This window comes from Sturnira hondurensis, unplaced genomic scaffold (assembly GCF_014824575.4).
Source record: "Sturnira hondurensis isolate 20B ecotype Veracruz unplaced genomic scaffold, ASM1482457v3 Scaffold0015475, whole genome shotgun sequence".
NCBI classification, from domain to species: domain Eukaryota; kingdom Metazoa; phylum Chordata; class Mammalia; order Chiroptera; family Phyllostomidae; genus Sturnira; species Sturnira hondurensis.
In genome coordinates, this window is record NW_028088106.1 from 1263817 (window position 1) to 1282640 (window position 18824).

General features: G+C 35.9%; 1 protein-coding gene across 1 annotated transcript in view; it reads left to right on the forward strand.

Moving 5' to 3' along the window:
* The window catches only part of LRP1B (LDL receptor related protein 1B), a gene marked incomplete at its 3' end in the record, with an annotated part of 1343287 nt that overhangs the window by 529646 nt on the left and 794817 nt on the right, over nt 1–18824 (forward strand). Inside the window, exons 4-5 of the mRNA XM_037064526.1 lie at nt 8002–8121; nt 15070–15198. Coding sequence (XP_036920421.1) covers nt 8002–8121; nt 15070–15198 — 249 coding nt within the window. The remainder of the gene's footprint in view (nt 1–8001; nt 8122–15069; nt 15199–18824) is intronic.

An 18824-nucleotide genomic window follows, 5' to 3' on the forward strand; every position in this document is an offset into this window, starting at 1 on the left:
GGAGACAGTGGAAGATTGTCTGAGTTCTTTTGGAAACAGTCCAGGAGCTGGCACACACTAGTTGTTTATATAAATTTGTCTAGAAGCCATCAACCTAATGGCAAGACAACTGGGAGATGTCATTGTTTTATTTGCCCAGAAATAGGAAACAGCATTGGTGAACATTAGCGACTCTGCCACACTCACATAGCTTGGAATTAGTAAATTTAAGGTTAGAGTTTAGATCGTCTGGTTCCACAATCCTACCGTAATACTCCACCAGGTGGTGAAAGAGATACGAGATGTAGTATGAATTAATTTTATATCCTTCTAGAATTCTTACTAATACAAATTTAGAAACCTATTTCTTGAATCTATTTCAAAGTTAAAGAATAGCTTAGAAACTTGATACCTCAAAGATGCAGACTTAGTTGTAAACTGTTAACTTGCATTTGATGGAAAAGACATACTCATATTTTTATAATATTCTCCTATACAACTTTGAAAAGGATGTAAAAATATTCCTGAAAAATAACAGAATGTTGTGGGTCCATGTTGGGTGAATATTTATTAATTGAAATATATTTAATCTCTGAAATAATAGCTATTCTCCTTTAATTAAAAGGGACACTTTCCTTTAATAATTATGCTAAGGAAAATACAAATCAGATATCATGTTTGAGTATCTGTTTTCTGACTTGTATATTTAATCCTCTTGATACTAGTGGTCTTCCTGCTTTAGTCTAAGATCCAAACCAATGATCATGTTGCATGAACCAATGATGTACCTTCATAAAAGTGCTCTCTGAAGACTTACTCAAGTACAGAATCTCTGCTCTACTCAAATAAGCATTCTAGCAAAATTATTCTGGTGTATTTTTATTACATACATAGTCATTATAGTGTTGCACAAAATTAAGCATAAACAATAAGCAGTTTAAATAGATAACATTATAATAAGTAGTATTTGAGAGACTTAAGCCAACTTTTAAATTTTAGTTTTTCATGTTATTAATTCTTTGTAGATCTCCATGATTTGTTGGAAGAATGAATATTTAACATTGTACTATATACTATATTTATCATATACTATTTAATCATCTCCCTATACTTTTCTGCACTTACACAAATTCTCAAAGAAGATAAATTCAATAAACCAAAAACAAAGTTTTCTGTTGTCTCTTTTGCTGTTTTCAACACCAGACCCCTTATACTCAAAAGTATTTGTGAGCTCCGGACTTTCATAGTAATTTTCCCAGATTTTCTCTTATTTCTCCTCAGTTCTCATCACTACCTTCATGTTGTCAACTTTTATCAGTGTGTGTTGGATTGGATTAGAGAGAGCAGAAAGATGGAATCAATAGTTTGGATTTTTCAGGTCAGGTTGAGAGGGAGGAATAAGACAGTTGGGCCACAGGAATTAACTGGAAAAATAATCCATTTAAAGCACTGAGTTAATATGCTTCCTCAAGGTACAGACTAAATTCAATTATATCTCTACCTTTCCTCTCTTTATCCTGTAACATATTTAAGCCTTTTGTATGAGAAGCTTTTCTCATTTCCTCTTTTTCTCCCAGTTCCTTAATGCATTTATATTTGTCCTCTCTGCTCCACTGAAATCCTTTTCTAAAAATTTTAATTGAGCCCTGGCCATCATGGTTTAGTAGGTTGGGCATCAGCCCACAAAACAACAAGGTTGCTAGTTCAATTTCCAGTCAGGGCACATGCCTGGGTTGCAGGCCTAGTTCTCAGTTGAGGTGTGTGTAAGAGGCAACATTTAGCAACCCATTAATGTTTCTCTCCTTCTCTTTCTCCCTCCCTTTATCTCTCTCTAAAAAAATAAAATCAAATCTTTTTAAAAAATCTTAATTTTGCTTGATGTTGTTAGGAAATCCAGAGCATTTTTAAGAATTTACCCAAGTATGTTTTTCTAAGGTTCTAACGTTGATGTCTTTGTCAAGCATCCCCATTGGCTGGGGTGGAGCATTGATGGCTCTGCTTACTTTGATGAAGGCTTCTTCCTCCTTAGGTTTTCTGAGGCTCTCTAGGTTCTTTATCTATGTGTTTGAGTATTCATCAGTTTTACTAGTTAACACCTCCTCCTCTCCTTGCCTTTTACATATAAAATTTCTATAGACTTTAGTTGTATCATAAATATTCTTTATAAGGAATTATTATTTCCTCTTTGGCCTTCAATGATCAACTTTAAGTTTGTGACTTCCAGATTTACATCCCTACTGCAGACTTCTTTTCTTGTATTTTTTAATAGAGTCTATCTTTTTTTTTATGTTAATCGTTTTTAATTTTTTTTTTTTTTTGCTTTCCAGATGTAAGGAAACTTTTTTTCTTTCTTGTAATTTTTATTTTAATTTTTGTTCAAGTACAGTTTTCTGCCTTTTACCCCCATCTCAGCCAGCCCATCCCTCCTGTTTCCACCCGTCTTGTTATTGTCCATGTGTCCTTTATACTTGTTCCTGCAAACCCTTTCCCTTTTCCACTGAAATTCCCTTCCCTCTCCCCTCTGGTCACTGTCAACCTATTCTCAATTTCAGTGTCTTTGGTTATATTTTGCTTGTTTGTTTATTTTGTTGATTAGATTTCTGTTAAAGGTGAGATCACATGGTGTTTGTCCTTTTTTTTCTTTTTTTAAAATTTATTTATTTTTTAAGTACAGTATTCTATTACTCCCATCCCCCCCTCCCTCCCATTTCCACCCTTCTGTTTTCCATAATGGTTGTACCAGTCTGCAATCCCACCAACAGTGGACCAGAGTCCCCTTTTCCCCACACCCTCTCCAACACTTGTTTATTGCTTTGTTTATGAGAGCCATTCCGACTGGTGTAAAGTGGTATCTCATTGTGGTTTTAATTTGCATCTCTCTGATAGCAAGTGGTATTGAGCATCTCTTCATGTGTCTCTGGATCCTCTGTATGTCTTCCTTGGAGAAGTGTCTGTTCAAGTCCTTTCCCCATTTTTTAATTGGGTTAGTTATCTTCTTAGAGTGAAGTCGTGTGAGTTCTTTGTATATTTTGGAGATTAAACCTTTGTCTGAGGTTTCATTTGTCTTTCTTAAATAGATTCAAATTCTCAATTTTCCTCTGGTCATTATCTCATCAACATTTTAAACTAAATAGTCAAAGGTAAATTTATGAACTTACCCAAACGTCCAGTTCTCATAATATTCTTAATTCATTTTATTGGTACTATTAACTCCATGTCATTTGCATTCACTAAGTTTTTGGCCATCTATTCACCTCAATATTCAAAGTCCCAATTTATGCCTTTTAGATGCCTTCTTCACTCTCCTTTCACTCATCTCTTTCCCTGCTCTTAAGTACTTTAAAAGAATATAAGTTAGAATATATCACTTCTATTTTCAATAACTAGCAATGATTCACATTATCAGGACGAAATATTCTACTTAATCTGATACTTAATCCACTTTGCCTGGTCCCAAACAATTTCAGTCCTATTTCCTACAACATCCAGCTCTAAGGTTAAGCTATACAGAGTTATTAATCTCTGTACTTCTTGCATGCTTCCATATCTTTTTATTTTTATTTATTTATTTTTGTCTTTTAAGCCCTTTCTATTGTTGTTCAAGTACAGTTTTCTGCCCTTTCCCACCAGCCCTCCCCACCACCAGCCCTCCCCCCCTCCCTCCCCTGTTTCTACCCCCAGCTGTTATTGTCCATGTGTCTTTTATAGTTGTCCCTGCAAACCCTTCATCCCGTTCTCCTATAATCCCCTCCCTTCTCCCCTCTGGTCACTGTCAGCTTCTTCTCAATTTTAATGTTTTTGGTTATATTTTGCTTGCTTGTTCATTTTGTTGATTAGGTTTCTATTAAAGGTGAGATCATATGGCATTTGTCTTTCACTACCTGGCTTATTTCACTTAGCATAATGCTCTCCAGTTCCATCCAAGCTGTTCCAAAGGGTAGAAGCTCCTTCTTTCTTTCTGCTGCATAGAATTCCATTGTGTAAATGTACCATAGTGTTTTGATCCATTCATTTACTGGTGGGCACTTAGGTTGCTTCTACCACTTAGCTGTAAATTGTGCTGCTATGAACACTGGGGTGCATACGTTCTTTTGGATTGCTGTTTCAGAGTTCTTAGGGTATATTACCTGCTTTATCTGAGATGCAGTTTCATAAATTTTGTCTAGATGAACTCTTCTAATCCTTTAAATTTTAGTTTAAATTTAATTTATTTCATTTAAATTATCAATTAATTTATTTCAATTTAATTATCTACCCCCCCCCATTTTCAGTCTCTGGGTGAATCCTTCTTTATTTCATCTCATGCATTTATATTTTTATTTGGCCATGATGTTTTTTATGCTGTGATTATAGCTGTTTAATATCGTTTTTTCCACCTAACCCTGCCCACTTCCACACTCATGGTATAATCACTTAATTGTGAAAAGCACTTTTGTACTGGTGGAACCCAGCACAGAACATTACCTAGGTGCTCAATCACTGTTGCATTAATGTAGCACATAAATGCACAGCAATTTTGTGTTGAGTCTACCATAATCAAACAAGATTTGACAATTCCATTTCCTAACTTGAAGTTGTAAATGAACTACCTTTAGAACCCTGTTTAACACCTGAGAATGTTAATTTTCATACTAGAATTAAGCTATTTTAGTTTTATTAATTTATTTATCCTATAAAAATTATAAAACACTTTTTATTATTTACCACATTACTAATGACAAACAAACAAACAAACAAAAACTATACACCATGGTACCAACCACTATCATGGTGGTGTAGTGGGAATTAGAAGTGTTATTACATAGGTACCAGAACGGAGGTATCACAACATAGGCCTTGTATTTGGAGTAACCTTGCTTTGAGTGCTAGTGCTGTCCTGTTTGCTATATAACCTTCAGTTACCAACCATCAGTTTTCTCATCTGTAAAATGTGAATTCCAATAACTATGTATTTGACTGCTACAGGGCTTAAAAAACATTGCATATGTAAAGAATTTGACATAGATGTATAATTTGTAGCTATATCTACTGATGGGGAAAACCAAAATGTAAATGACTATCATAATGCAAAGCAAGAATGCCACAATTTTTGAAGAACCATTTATTCCATATATTTTATTAATAATTAATTTTTATATACCAAATTACTGTTTTGTATATTATATAAGTATTAATATTTCTATTAGCATAATAATAGCATTGATCCTAAATCCAAACCTATAAATCAGATAAAATTGATTTGTATATTGGAAAATTTATACCCAGGAAACAAAAATTGTTCCAAGTTTTCAAAAAGAAAGAACTTTGATATAAAGTATTGACTATAATTAGAGCAGTAGAAATTAGAAGTTGAAGAGGAAACGCCTAGCTTTCCCATTGTACTGCAGTTAGGTCTCAGTCAGAGGAGAAGCAGTGATACTTGTTAAGTTCACCTGTAGTATTTTGATAGACAAAAGAAAAAGGCCGCAACTTTTGGCCTAGTGAACTTTAAGGGGTTTACAAGGAGAGGAGGCTTACTGCTATGGGAGCTGTGGAATAGGAGGGAGGCCAAGGATATAGAGCCCTGGGGACAGTCATAAATCTGTATCAGGAGACAGTAGTTAACTGTGTGTAATGCAGCTGATAGGTCAAGTAAGATGACTGAGAAAAGACCATTGTTCTTAACAGCATCAAGGTCATTACACAAGCATTTCTGTGGAGGAATGGATGTAAAAGCTTGATGGATTCTACTTAAGATAGAAACAGAAAGGTAGAGAGAGAGAGTGGGTATAGAAAATTTGTTTTGTTACAAAAAAGAATTGGACAATGGGGACTAGGAGGGGAAGTGAGGTCCGGGTTTTTTGTTTTTAAGTTGGGGAAAAGTAAGAGCATGTTTGACGCTGAGAATGAACTAGTACAGGGGTCAGAAAACTTTATGTAAAGGACTGTTGTAAATATTTTAGGCTTTGTGGGCCATAGATCTTTGAAGCAACTTCAACTATGCCTTTACAAAGTAAAAGCAGCCATAGACAATATCTAAATAAAGGGGTATGACTGCATCCCAGTAAAAGTTACTGATGAAGATTCAAGGCTCTCGTTTGTTCTAATATAAAATTGAAACCCTTTAGAAAGGAAGTAGAGAATAGCTGAAATTGTGAACTTGACTAGGTAAGAGGGCATGAAACTTGTCAGAAATTGGGATTGGGGCTTTGATTATGAGTTCAAACAAGTTCGAAAAACAAGAAAGAAAAAAATAAGCCAGGTGGTGGAAGACAAATACTATATGATTTCACCTTAAACAGGAACCTAATCAACAAAACAAACAAGCAAAATATAACCAAAGACACTGAAATTGAGAGCGGGATGATGGTGACTGAAGGGGAGAGGGGAGGGAATTTTAGGGGAAAGGCTGAAGGGTTTGCAGGAGCAATTATAGAGGACACATGGCCAATAACAGGAAGGGGTGGAGGCAGGAGGGAGGTGGGGAGGGTTGGGGGGTGTGGTTGGGGTGGGGAAAAGGCAGAAAACTGTACTTGAATAATTAAAGTAATGTGAAAATAAATAAATATATGCATTTTAAAAAAGAATATGCAGAGATGGGTAAATATAAAGGACAAACCAGTGAAAGATCTCTTTTGATTGCTTCTCTTTTGATTTGCTTATCAAATAAATAAGAAGCAAGATTATCATATGGGAGTTACCCTTAGGAAGCAGATTTGGAGTTTTGAGGAAAGAAGATGCATGAAAAAGTTATACAAAAAATTAAAAAGTAATTGGGGTAAGAAAATACTATAGAAAGTTAAATTTCTAGTAAAATACCAAATTTTCAGCTTGAAATATTCTTGTTCTTTCTTACAATAAGATTTTCATAAATTTTATTATAATTTATATTTTTCTGAAGCAGCAACTAAACTTGGGGCAAATATTGTCATATTTTAAACTATTTAAGTTTTATTTTCAAAACACTTATTTTTATTCAGGGGTGGGGCAGAAGGTTGTTACAATTCATTAATACCTCTATTTTCAAATAGAAAAATCTGTTACACAGTTTATCACTATATTTTTCTGGTTCAGCAAATTTTATTCCTGTTAAACATTATTTGTGCAGTGAATGCATTCATCACTTTATCTGTTTTCAGGCATGTATCATATTGAATCTTAATTTGTTTTAAAGGCTTGCTAAACTCTTTCTTCAATGATACACTTGCTCTGAAAGAATTTAGAATAATAAAATATATTATGTCCAGTATTTTTCTAATATTTTGCCACTAATGAAAGATAAATTATTTAAATTGAATATATTCACATTGATGCTATTGAAGGTTACGCATGAATTGGTTAACCAAAACAAGCCCTCACAAGACAGGAAAACAATTAATGTGTCAGATAAGCATGTCATAAATGGTGAAATCAACCACTAAGTTGACATTTTTCCTCTTAAAATAATTTACTAGAATTTGAAAGGATTTTGTGGCTTTGAATGTACATAGTAAGTTAAAAAGTAAGAGATAGAACAAGTAGACCTGAATTTTCATTAACAACACTTCAAACAAATGCAAGCCAACATATTTTAGAGGGAATAGATACTGTTTGTTTTCTGTACCAATCACAGAAACTTTGAAGGATGTACTGAGTAAATATTAACAATATTTAAATTTAAAGCCTATATATATATGTGCCCCGTCATATAGAAGTAATTTCTTTTTCTCTACAGAACTNGCATGTCATAAATGGTGAAATCAACCACTAAGTTGACATTTTTCCTCTTAAAATAATTTACTAGAATTTGAAAGGATTTTGTGGCTTTGAATGTACATAGTAAGTTAAAAAGTAAGAGATAGAACAAGTAGACCTGAATTTTCATTAACAACACTTCAAACAAATGCAAGCCAACATATTTTAGAGGGAATAGATATTGTTTGTTTTCTGTACCAATCACAGAAACTTTGAAGGATGTACTGAGTAAATATTAACAATATTTAAATTTAAAGCCTATATATATATGTGCCCCGCCATATAGAAGTAATTTTTTTTTCTCTACAGAACTCTTACCCAAGTGCCAGCAGTTGAATTGTCAGTATAAATGTGCAGTGGACAGAAATAGTACGAGGTGTTTCTGTGAAGATGGATTTGAAGTAAAAGAAGATGGGAGAAGCTGTAAAGGTAGGTATGACAGATGACTATTCTTTTTACTTTTATTTACAGAGGCTTAGTAGACAGAAGTTTAACAAAGTATCTTTGCATACCTAGCATGTGTTCCATACAGTGTTTATATTGTTTTTCCTGAGATTTCAAAGTTGATACTCTCCTGAAACCACAAACATAATATTACAGATATGCATTTATACCAATCATTTTTCAATTCATGTTGCAATAATGTCAAATATGGAAAAATATCAACAATGGGAAGTACTTTGGTTAATGATTAAAACATTAGATTTAATTATTTTAAATTCCTAATTGTATTGTACCTATTATATAGCTGCAGGATGATATACACTTGTTATTACAAAATTAGGTTAATACTAGTCACAATATTCTTTATAATTTTTACAGTGGTAATTCTGACAATTGACATTTTACTACTATCAATAATGATGAACATAAATATATTTATATTTTAATGTCTCATTTCTTGTTTTTCTGAATACTCCAGAACAAATGTTTACTCTCTGAAATGACACCACTTTGCCACACTGAGCACTTCAAGGTTACTTCTCTCTCTCTCTCTCTCTCTCCATATATATATATATATGTATATATATATTATACATATAATTATTGTTTTATATTTTATTTAGAATCTGTATATAGAAAACATAAAATATAGAATCTATATATAAAATTAAGAAATATCTGCATTGCCAGAGATACTAATAAATGGAATATTTTCCAAAGAAACTGGTGTTTTAAAGATTACTTTAAATCTTTGCGTCAATATCATAACTTTTACCTTAAAACATAATTTTTTCTTTTCTTTTTAAAAAATATTTTATTTATTTATTTTTATAGAGAGGGGAAGGGAAGGAGAAAGAGTGGAGAGAAACATGGAGAAAGAGTGGAGAGAAACATCAATGTGTGGTTGACTCTCATGTGTCCCCTACTGGGGACCTGGACTGCAACCCAGGCATGTGCCCTGACTGGGAATTGAACCAGTGACCTTTTGTTTCATGGGCCCGGGCTCAATCCACTGAGTTACACCAGCCAGGCTTTTTTTCTTCATTGTTGTTTGATTACAGTTGTCCCCATTTCCGCTTCATCACTCTAGATCCCTGACAGAATATTGTTCAAAATCCTAATTACAAAATTGAGCAGTTTTACCCTGAGAAATTAAGTGACTTACTTGGACTAAAACTCAGATCTTTAGAGCCCATTAATTCTTAATCTGAGGAAGTTCATTGGTCTTTGATGAACATCTGGGCCTTGAATTTGTAATTTGTTGTTTTTTTCTGCATTATACAAATGTAGTAGAAACATTTATTATTAAATATCTATCAGATCCAGAAATTGCAAAACCTGACTACATGAGAACCAAACTGATATATTTATTTGGCTCCCAGTATTTTTAAACCAATACTTGCTTATCAGAGGATTGCACACAAGTGCAACACTTTGAGAGGGAATCAGATCTGGCAAAATTAGACTTAGGTTCCTTATAGCAGGGGTGTCAAACTCATTTTCACTGGGGATCACATCAGCCTTCAAAGGGCTGAATGTAATTTAAGGACTGTACAAATGTAACTATTCTTTACTAGTTAAGTGAGAGCTTGTAGCTGCCACGGGGTGGAAACAAGGTGTCAGCCGGATAAAACAAGGTGGAGGGCCTGGGTTAGCCCAAGGGCCTTGTGTTTGCCACCTGTGCCTTAGAGTCACAGAAGTCAGCCAAATGTACACAGTACCTCTAAACACACACAGAATGTTTAATTCAAAGCAACAATTGTTACTCACATGTGGTAGGCTAATCTAACTGTAATACAGCTGTACTGCAACCTTCTTACCCTGTTGCTACACCTGATTCCTACAGGAATCCAAATTTTCATCTCTTTTTTATAGAGATGTCTTTCTTTTTCTCCTTCATCTCTTAATTAAATCCACAAAGATAGCCACAATCAATTCCTCTGTTGAACATAAATAAGAAATTACACAGCAATAAATATGGAAGGTCATCAGTGGAAGAAAAGCTCTTTTTACTGTCTCTGAACTCTTGAGTGGCCAGGACTCGACATCATTTACACAGTTACTTCATTCCAGAAGCCATATTTTCAGGATATTTTCTATTCTTTTTCATTGTATTTTATTAATTATGCTATTACGGTTGTCCAGATTTCACCCCCTTTATCTCCCCCCACCTAGCACCCCAACTCCCTCAAGCAATCCCCCACCATTGTTCACATTCTTGGGTCATGCATGTAAATTTTTTGGCTACTCCATTTCCTATACTGTACTTTACATCCCCATGGCTATTCTGTGACTACCTATTTGTACCTGTTAACCCCCTCACCTCTTTACCCATTCATCTACTCTACTGTTGTTTTCCTGTAAATTATTCTTTATTTCAATTGGCATGTCCTTCATTTCTGACTGGATCTCAACATAGGCTGTTGAAGTCCTCACTAAGTTCCTTGAACATCCTTATAACCAGTGTTTTGGACTTTGCATCTGATAGATTGCTCGTTTCCATTTTGTTTAGCTCTTTTTCTGGAGTTTTGATCTTTTCTTTCCTTCGGGTTATGTTTCTTTGACTCCTCACTTTAGCTGTCTCCCTGTGTTTGTTTCTGTGTATTAGGTAGAGCTGCTTTGACTTTTCATCTTGGTTGTGTGGCCTAAACTAGTAGGTGTCCTGAAGGGTCCAGTTGCAAAGCCTCTGCTATCACCCAAGCTGAGTACTGAAGATGCACCCTTTGTCTGGGCTGAGTACACTCTTTTCTTATAGTTGAGTCTTGATTGCTTTTTGCATATCAATGGGAGCGGCTTTCCCAGGCCAGCGAGCTACAAGTTCAGCCCCCACCAGTGTTTTGCCTGGGGCATCCTGCCTGATATGTAAAGCAATCTGAGCTGGCTACTACCTGTGCTAGGCTTGGAGATTCCCAGGCAAAGCCAAGCTGTGAATCTAGGCTGGCTGCTGCTACTGCCAATCCTGTGACTCACTGAAGCCAGCTGTTGCTTGCTTGATAGGATTTAGGAAGTTGTGACACATGAGCCAAGACACGTGGAAAAGCAGCTTGGGTGGGCCTGTAAATTGTGTGGGGCAGCAGAGTCTTTGGGGATCCACAAGATCAAACAGGGTCAAACAGTGTTAGCCAGACTGATGGGTTCTCAGACATGGCACCAGCTTGCTAGCTCTGGGGAGGGAGGGTTTACAGAAGGGACAATGGCCTCCACTCGCATTGATGCCAGACACTCAGTTTCTCCCTATATACAACTTGAGCCTTTCAAGCTGCTACACTGGTGCTGGAACTCCGAGTGAATCAGTGTGATTAGGTTTGTCTGTGTGGGTTCTTTAAGAGTAACTGGTTGAAGTTCCAGAATTTTCTTCCACTGACTCTATCCCCACTAGTTTTTGCAGCCAGAAGTTGTACTGACTTATCTTCCTGGCACTGGAACCCTGGGCTGGGTGTCTGGTGTGGATTTGGAACTACTGGCTCCTGAGATATCCTTCCTGAATTTTTATCCATCACATGTTGATGTGGGACCAGTCCATTCCACAGCTGTTCCCCTCCTACCACTCTGGATGGATGTGGTTTGTTTTATTCTGTGGTTGCCAGCTTTCCATTAACTCGATTTCCAACAGTTCTGAATGCTGGTTGTTCTAAATTTTAGTTGTAATTTTGATGTGGTTGTGTAAAGAGGTGAGTCACATCTACCTACACTGCCATCTTGACCAGAAGTCTCAGACATTTTCTGTTCTTAAAGGGAGAAAGAAGGCAGCATCACAAGTAATGGCATGTCTATTCCTGTACAGCCAGTTTTGTGGAGTTATATCAATGTTATAGCAGTGCATTCTGGTTAAGGAGAAAGAACAAAAGAAATCATTAATTATATTGCTCTCCTGGACAATATAATGATATCAAAAAAACTAAAATGAGAACCAATAATGTTAAAGTTGAAATATGTAAAAAGAGATAAGAATCATGTCTGCCACTGTGGAGTAGACTTCACCAAATATAAGATTTGGCTGATTTTTTATCATTGTAAACTTAGTTTCAAGCACTATTTTTTTTTCTCCCCAAAACTACTTACTTCAAACAAGCCATTCACAAATGCAGGCTAGGTGCAAAAGAAATCTGAGAAAAATGCAAATCAACACCACACAAATGCATAGTTGACTAATTCATGTGGCCCCTTAGCTTGGCAGTAATCTTTTTGCTTTTCCTTAGTAAAGCTCTTTCTTAGCTTTTTGGGGGGGAGTTGGTCAAAAGGTAGGACTGAGAGTTGACCCCTTTATCATCTATTTGGTTTTTCAGTGACTTGCCCCCATCCTGACATTATCCAGTAGCTCCACCCTGAGTGACCTCATTATCAGACACTCAGTGTATTCCAAAAGGCCTCATTATCAGCAACAAAGGACACTCCTATTGCTCAGAAAACCTCAACGGTTTAAGGAACTTATGACCAAAACCAAGTATATATTTTATTATTCCACAGCAGTTTGATCCACTTCACAGAAGCCTTGGCAGCCATTTGTTAGTGTCTCTCTATTCTTCCTTTTCCTGTCTCTTTTCTTCATCCCCTTCCTCCAAAATTGTTTCTAGGACTCCCAGCTTCTCTTCAAATTCAGTATTTCTGAGTTCCAATGAGGAAACTCAATTAAGAGACCAAAGTTTGTATAATCTATGCCATTTAGGGCCTCAGTAAAAGAAAAGCATATTTTAGTTAAGTAGATCTACCTGCCACTTAGAGCCATGTCCCCTTTTTACTATGCCAAGGTCACTAAACAGTGTCCTAACTGCCAAAATCTAATGACAATGTCAATACCCACACTACTGGATTTCTTCACTGTATAGAACACTATGATGTTATTGAAACACTCACCTTTCCTAACTCCTTACATTTCTCATGAAGTCTCCTTCAGAGAAGGCTCCTGGACTTCTCTTTCTTGCCTGCCCGTTTAATGTTGGGACCTTGCATTATTTTGCTCTAGCCAAGCTTCTCACAGTTCCCCCTCCTCTTTCTTTAGGGTTTAACTCTGCTATGTTTTTGTTATTGTTGTTTGTTTGTTTGTTTTGCTTTTGCTTTTAATCTGTTACCCATGTGCTGTTTACTCCCAAATTCTCTAAGATAGATATCACCCATCTTGCCAGTCTCATATTTCCAAAAACATTTTAGTCATTTACTCAAGAATTACCTACAGACTCCTCAAATACACATCCAAACCACACTCTCTTTCCTTCCATGATATCTCCATTCAAATCCATACTTCATATAAAATTGGGCCACCATTCAATTCTGACATATCCAATTAATCTTCATGTTATTGATTCTATTTCTTAAACATTGGAGTCTATTTCTTTTTTCATTTCCATTGCCCCTGAATTATTTCAAAATATAATGACTTCAAAATATAATTTCTTGTGTGAAATTAGCACATGGCTAATTTTCCAGGATCTCTTCTTTACATTCACCAATACATTTTTTGTGTGTTTTAGTTTTAAAATACAGTTGATCATATAGCTCATTTAATTAATGCCTCCCAGTGCCTAGGTCTAATGTACAATGCTTTAGTTTAGCATATAAATTACTTCATTATCTGGCCCTAAAAATACTTTTCCCATGTCATTTCTTACCACTTCATTACACAACTTTACTGCACTTGACTCTTTTACACATTTTTGAAGTCCCCACATTCCAATGCCTTTTGCATGCTATCGTTTTTTAAACTAGAATGCTTCATTTCATTTTGTTTCTTTTTATTCAGTATGAGGAAACCCAAGTTATTCTTTAACTCAATATGCAGAACTAACTATATTAATATAGTTAACATGCAGAATAACTATATTAACAATATTCTTTAACTCAATATGCTGAATTCTTCAGCTCAATATGCAGACTTTAGTTAATATTCTCCCTCAACTTCCAAGCAGTTTCACTTACTTTTCTATGTCTCTATTATAAGAGAGTATACCTGTATATAAGGAATCATAGAGTCAAAATCATATATTTAACTAGGTTTGTTTTGATTAAGGGTAGAAACCATGTCGCATCAGTTTTGGCTCCTTAGGAATGAGTATAGTGCATGGTACACAGAACAGACCGAATGCACATACTGGTCTAAATTATCAACAGACAGAATTGTTTAACCTGGTTGGTTAAGAACCATTAAATATTTGCTGTTTGTAGAGATTTGAACAAGTTGCTGCAGGAAGGAAGTATAGGGAGAAGAAGGAGAGAGGGAGTAGAAGAGGGACCATAAATAATAAAATAAAATTTAATTAAGATAATGTTTTTATTTTAATGAGTTTAGTATTTTTATTTTTATTTTAATCTTTATTGTATTTTTTTCCATTATCACTTATTCTCTTTATATCCCTCATCCCCATCAATCACCACACTGTTGTCCATCTCCATGAGTCCTTTTTCCTTTCTGCTCAATCCACCACACCCTCATCTCCCACCTGTGTGGGCGGGGGAATCTCCCACTACCTTTCATCCTGCCCTGCATCTGAGTTTGCATAGCTTGGTTCAGAACTCTTACTTAATATATTATTGAAAACCATGCTACTAGACTGATTCTTTGTTGGAACAGTGAAAAAGCCAGTGTCATAAACACTAGAACTATTAAAAAATATTAATTGTAGTGCATTTGATGCCTTTGCAAAATTGTCTAAGGACTTCCAGCTTGCCCATCAAAATGTAAATAAACCCCCTTTTAAAATAAAAGATGATGTTAAGTTTGATCTTGTATCTCTCTAAGTATTAAAGTAACAACAGATTAGCAGATTTCAAAATTATTTTTATTACCATTTTAATTAGTGTGGTTTTGAAAAAACTTGGAGTTGGCCCTTTAAAAAAAAACACATTAATCTATTTCCGAAGTATAAAAAAATGTTTTCTTCAGGGAAAAATATGCCCAACAATAAATTTGCTTAGAAATGATATCTATTTTCCTTTTAGATCACGATGAGTGTGCCGTTTATGGTACCTGCAGCCAGAGGTGCACAAATGCGTATGGATCCTATGCTTGCAGCTGTGTGGAGGGCTACATACTACAGCCAGACAACAGATCTTGCAAAGCCAAAAATGGTAAGTTATCTTTTTTCCTTCCAGAATTTATTTCCTTCTTCGAGTTCCTTTTCATTAGAAATGTAGTAGAACAACATGGACAGTGAAAAGGAGACTTTTCTGCTTTGTTTTAATTCATTGATTCATACTTAGAAATCCAGAGCAGTTCCTCCAGTTGTCACTGATCATTATGTAACTCCATATTACAGGAAGTTTCTAATGAGCAAAAGACTGTTTAAAAGGAATTGATTGGTTGATTTGAATTACCCAGTGTTCTCCTGGACTAGGCAATAAGTTCCTACCTGGTTTCTGCTTTCCCTCCAAAATTTATACTGTGCATAATAGTTCAAATGATCTGCTAAAGTAGGTACTAGATCATGTTACTCTCTTGCTTAACAATTTCCCAAAAACTTTCACTCACATGCAAATAAAATTCTAACTCTTCGCAGGACCTATAACTGCCTAATGGTCTGATACCATTCAACTTTCCAGGCTCATCTCCCACTACTTCCTTTTCATCACACACCAGTCATATTGATTTCCTGCTCCTTCCTCAACCACACTGCTCTTGCACTGACGTCTCTCCACGTGCTGGGTTATCTGCCTACAATGCCTCCCCCTATGATGTTCACATTCTTATCATTCAAGTTTTGATTAAAATGGCAACATTCAGCATGACCTTCTCTGACCATTCTATTTAGGCTATATATCCTCTTTTAACACTATCTTACTTCCCAGTTTAATTTCATTATGCATACCTATCACTACATGATTTTTAAATTTTATTTTATTAAAATATAACTGATTTTATTTTAAGAAGTAATTTATGTATTAGATTTACACCTGATTTCCCCAGAATAATGTAAGCATTAGACTATAGAACTTGTTTTGTTTGTTGTTATTTTTTAATATGTCTTATTGATTATACCATTACAGTTGTTCTATTCCCCTCTTCATTCCCCTCCACCCTGCACACCCCCTCCCCTACCCTTCTCCCCTTTTAGTTTATGACCACGTGTCTCAAGTTCTTTAGATTCTATATTTCCCCTACTATTCTTGCCCTCCCCCTATCTATTTTTACCTACCATCTATGCTAATTATTTTCTTTATCTTCTCCACCCTTCTCCTCCTCCCACTCCCCTGTTGCTAACCCTCCATGTGATCTTTATAGCTATGTTTCTGCTCTCGATCTAGCTGTCCTCTTGGTTTGCTTTTGTTTTAGGTGTGGTTGTTAATAACTGTGAGTTGGCTGTCCTTTCACTGTTCATATTTTTCATCTTCTTTTTCTTAGATAAGTTCCTTTAACATTTCATATAATAAGGGCTTGGTGATGATGAACTCCTTGAATTTGATCTTATCTGAGAAGCACTTTATCTGCCCTTCCATTCTAAATGAAAGCTTTGCTGGATAGAGCAGTCTTAGATGTAGGTCTTTGGATTTCATGACTTGGAATACTTCCTTCCAGCTCCTTCTTGCCTGTAAGGTCTCTTTTGAGAAATCTGCTGACAGTCTGATGGGAACTCCTTTGTAGGTAACTGTCCCCTTATCTCTTGCTGCTTCTAGGATTCTCTCCTTCATTTTAATCTTGGCTAATGTAATTATGATGTGTCTTGGTGTGTTCCTTCTTGGGTCCAACTTCTTTGGGACTCTCTGAGCTTCCTGGATTTCCTGGAAGTCTATTTCCTTTGCCAGACTGGGGAAGTTCTCCTTTATTATTTGTTCAAATAAATTTTCCACTCATGGCTGTTTCTTTTCCCCTTCTGGTACCCCTATAATTCAGATGTTGGAACGTTTAAAGATGTCCTGGAGGTTCCTAAGCCTCTCCTCATTTTTTTGAATTCTTGTTTCTTCATTCTTTTCTGTTTGGCCATTTTTTTCTTCCTTCTGGTCCACTCAATTGATTTGAGTCCCAGTTTCCTTTCCATCACTATTGGTTTCCTGTGCATTTCCCTTCATTTCAATTAGTTTAGCCTTCATATGTTCCTCTAATTTGTGGCTAAAATCAACCAGTTCTGTGAGCATCCTGATCACCAGTGTCTTGAACTGTGCATCTGAGAGGTTTACTATTTCCTGGTCACTTAGTGTTATCGGCTCTGGGGCTTTGAGTTCTTCTTGGGCCATATTTTTTACTGTTTGTGCCTGTTACATATGAGGAGCAGAGCCCTAGGTGTTCACCAGGGCTGGGTGACCCAGTCACTGGGTTGTGAAGCTTTATGTGGGGTCAGGGCCAAAGGAAAGCAATTTCAAGCACCCTTTGCTTCCTCCTGCCGCCACCACGGGCCGCACGAATTTGTCCCACTGCTCGTGAATGTGCAACCATGGTCAGCTGCTGCTGGGTTCCTTGCTGGGGGCTGTGAGATCTATCTCATTGCTCACTCCCACCGTCCTGAGCCCTCACTGGGTCCACTGGAAGCTGCCCTGGATTCCTGGGCACCGGGGGTGGGGGGATCTTTCCTGCCGACCCTGCTCCTCTGCTGGCTCCTCTTACTGGTCCCTGTTGAAGGGTTCATTGTTGTCGGACTTCCGTACAGTTCAGTTTTCTGTTCTTTGGCTGTGTCTTTCTTTACTAAACCTTTGTTGTATTCAAACTTGGTTGTGGGAGAAGGCACAGTGTTTCCACCTATGCCTCCATCTTGGCGGAAGTCTGTTTGTTGTTATTTATTGAGTTTTGTCATTGCCTGGAACATATAGGTTCTCAATATTTGTGGATGGAAGGAAAGAAAAAGGGAGGGAGGGAAAGAGGAAGGGAAAGAAAAAATGAACCTTTTTGTCTTATTAAAATTACTAAAATGAATGCTCTACTCTTAAGTGTTTGAATTTCAAGTTTCAAGACTGCCTCTTTTTTACTTCTAACCTGCAAATAAAGCCTATAGTTTTACATAGCATTGCAGCCTACCGTAAACACTCAGTGAGTATTGTTGATTTGTTAGTGAAATATCAAGTTCAGAGGCGATAGTAACATAGCATAATATTAATTATTAAATTAATGATTATATTAATAGTTAATAAATATATTAATTATTAATTTAAATGGCATAATATTAATTTTTGTGAGCTAAATTAGGTTTGGAATACACAGGAAGGTATTAAACATCATATTCCATCTGGCTTCTTTTGCCTCCCCCCAAAATCTGGTTTCATTTTACACATTTTTAAATTATGATGTTTTGATAAATTAATGAATGTCTGTCCTCATACTCCATTTATTAGCAATTGGAAAGCTAGGTGTGTGATGGGATTTTCTTTTTTGAAGCCAGACTCTCCAATCAGAAAAGTGTTGGATTTGTTTAGCAAGCTGCTGCTGCTGTTTCCTTTTACAATATCAACTCATGTTATAATTCCAATTATTACACTGAGATAGTATGTTTAATCACTTACCAAATATATTTGTATATAAAATTTCAAAGTCAGAAACTCTTCTGCTTCTTAGTTTATTTCTTTGAATTACTGACTTTGTTTATGAAGCCCTATTTATTTTCCAGGGGCAATCCTTGAGAAAAATTAGGTCAGGTTTTATGTTTCTCTTTGCCCACCACTGAGAGTTCTGATTTTAAATATTGATGAAGTAAGGAAGGAGAAGGCTTGTTCTTTGCTGTTTCTATTGATCCATACAATATTGCTGTGGATACACGGGAAGAATGTAATGT